Source organism: Limulus polyphemus, unplaced genomic scaffold (genome assembly GCF_000517525.1).
Source record: "Limulus polyphemus unplaced genomic scaffold, Limulus_polyphemus-2.1.2 Scaffold9200, whole genome shotgun sequence".
NCBI classification, from domain to species: Eukaryota; Metazoa; Arthropoda; class Merostomata; order Xiphosura; family Limulidae; genus Limulus; species Limulus polyphemus.
Window position 1 is genome coordinate 19,847 of NW_013674810.1, and position 2,913 is coordinate 22,759.

At 32.2% G+C, this 2,913-nt stretch overlaps 1 protein-coding gene across 1 annotated transcript in view; it reads right to left on the reverse strand.

Moving 5' to 3' along the window:
• The window catches only part of LOC106475805 (rho GTPase-activating protein 190-like), a 22,997-nt gene that overhangs the window by 16,279 nt on the left and 3,805 nt on the right, over positions 1-2,913 (reverse strand). The window contains exons 3-5 of the mRNA XM_013936480.2: positions 2,614-2,728; positions 1,678-1,801; positions 752-953 (exon numbers count right to left, since the gene is read on the reverse strand). Coding sequence (XP_013791934.2) covers positions 752-953; positions 1,678-1,801; positions 2,614-2,728 — 441 coding nt within the window. The remainder of the gene's footprint in view (positions 1-751; positions 954-1,677; positions 1,802-2,613; positions 2,729-2,913) is intronic.

A 2,913-nucleotide genomic window follows, 5' to 3' on the forward strand; every position in this document is an offset into this window, starting at 1 on the left:
CCCTTGTCCATGGGTGGTTCACTAACGTGTATGCCCTTGTCCATGGGTGGTTCACTAACGTGTATGCCCTTGTCCATGGGTGGTTCACTAACGTGTATGCCCTTGTCCATGGGTGGTTCACTAACGTGTATGCCCTTGTCCATGGGTGGTTCACTAACGTGTATGCCTGTTTCCACGGGTGGATATAGACAAGCTTCTTTCTATCAATAAAGATAAATTTAGTTCAATTCAATTTAAGCAGACTTTTTTCAACTAGTAATTTCCCCAACTTAACACTATAACTATCAAATGGTTATGCATGGGTATATTCAGTTTTTTTAAACTATTTCTACACCAAATGTGTTTTATGTCTATTGCAAACTTACTGGATGAGCAATTCTTATTTCAGGAAATAGAAAATAACCTTCACATTACGCTACAAATCTTTTCCTCTCACAATCCTCCTAATTAATTTATTTAAATTTTCAATCAGTGATAAGACACTATCCTATGTCCACCACAAACTGAAGAAGCCTTTACTTCAATACCAGAACCCATTACAGTGGGTTGGACCATGGCAGGCAACTGAAATACTATTCTTAAGACAAAGAAGAAGGAGAATGTTACAGTAGAGCTAGACAATTTTTGTTCCTTTGACAATTTAACTTGTCAATGACAAGCCAATACTAAATGAAATGTAAGTACATGCTAAACAAGTAACTTATGTTTCAAAAACAACAAAAAGAGATACATCATTTTCACACTTGTTTACCTTTTAGCCCTATTCTGACCTTCTTCACAAAGAAAACTTAAGTCTTTCTCATTTGTACTAGAATCAGCAGCAAACAGGATAACAATAGGGAGCCCGTGAAAAGGGAGTCTGTCCTCTTGTTCAAGATTTGAAAGTAAGGTTTTCTCCAAACTCTCACGGATGTATTCTAGAGTCTGATGATTAGAATATACACAGAAACATCCTAGGGATAAAGATGTTAGTATTTCCTGAGAGCATGTAAATACAAAAAAATGTACTAATCTTCCTGGTTCAAAATATCAAATAATATAAAGAAAATATAAATTCTGAGGAGCAACTGAAAAAATGACTTTGTTTTTTTAACTCACTAGTTAAAGATTGGTTGAAACACTTTCCACATCATAAAAGACAAATATTCTGGGCAACATTCTAAACTGATGCCCTTTATGAGATATTACAGCGATGTTGAAACTTCCAATTGAAGTTATATAACAAATTAACTTTGTTTCTCTCAGTAAGTGTTAAAACCACACACTTTACGTTTTCATGTTAAAACCACACACAATGTTTTCATGTTAAAACCACACACTTTATGTTTTCATGTTAAAACCACACACTTTATGTTTTCACACTCTGCAAACAAATTTGTAGAAGTATCAATTTGATTTAATTTCACAAACAATCCTTCTATACTTGACAAACCAGTCTTCAGGTTTAGTATTTAATGTTATTCACGAAACTGCATTAACTCTGCTAGATTTAACTACAGTATAAAGAGAAGAAGACAAGTGGTTCAGAAAGGAAAAGAGTTTTGTTTTATAATTCACCACTTAACATACTAGCAGCTATAAAATAACATAGAACACAGATCAGAGTGAAAAATTATCTAAAAGTTTTTATATTAACACAAAAGCAAATTCTCCGATTTCTCTAAATGCTCAACTCACCATGTGGAAGAAATCCTGATGTTTGAAAGGAGTTATGGGGTAAACCAACATCCCCGTTAATAATTCTAAAATCTAGAGTATATTGCATTTTTTCCATTTCAAAAACATCTTCTGTACAATAGGCCTGAAAAATAAAATAAATACTTAAAAAACTGTACAATAATATCAGAAAGTATTGAAAAATAATTTAAAAGAAAGAGACCTATAGTACTATACATAAAAATAAAGCCTAATTAAACTTACAAAATAATTTAAAAGAAAGAGACCTCTAATACTATACATAAGAATAAAGCCTAATTAAACTTACAAAATAATTTAAAAGAAAGAGACCTATAGTACTATACATAAAAAGAAAGCTTAATTAAACTTACAAAATAATTTAAAAGAAAGAGACCTATAGTACTATACATAAAAATAAGGCCTAATTAAACTTACAAAATAATCTAAAAGAAAGAGACCTATAGTACTATACATAAAAATTAAGCCTAATTAAGCTTGCAAATTCATTGTTTGTAAAAAAAAATCTGAAATTGTAAAACCTGGTATAAAAAAAATACTATCTATACAAGAACAAATCATATCTATAGTATGTCTAAAGATACTTTTTGTTTTATAACCACTTCCTTTCAAGACATTTGTTGGTAATCAGTTTCTTTTTATAGATAAGTCATACGCCTTTGTAGTAATGAAAGTTGAAATTGACAGCACACTTTAAAAACACACCCCAAAAAATTAATACTATTAAATTTTGTTCTTACTAACCCACAAAGTGGAAATTGAGACCTGCAGAGTTGAAGGAGCAGTAGCTTGGTTGGCTAAACTGTTTGTCTGGTAAGTGTAGTTTAAAGTTTGAATCCCATTCGGTCCCACCTTCCAAAATATGGAGAGCCACAAGTAAAATCTTTATGTGTATAAAGAAGAAATCGGTTCACTCACCCTGATGGTGTTGGCTAGTTCATCTGCTATGCCATCAGAGCCTAAAAGGACTAGGTTAAGCTGATTGTTTTCTGACTCGAGAAGCCAATGGCTATTTCGACTCCACGAAGAAGGCCTGTAAGCAATGGATACCATTCAGTGATCTAACACAAGAAAAACAAAAAATAGTCACAACGAAACATGTAGTTGTCTAACTTTACAGTTTTTACATTTTCTAATATTATAATGAAGACTGTTGTGTGTACACGGGTGTAGTTTCTGGTGTTATAATGAAGACTGTTGTGTGTACACGGGTGTAGT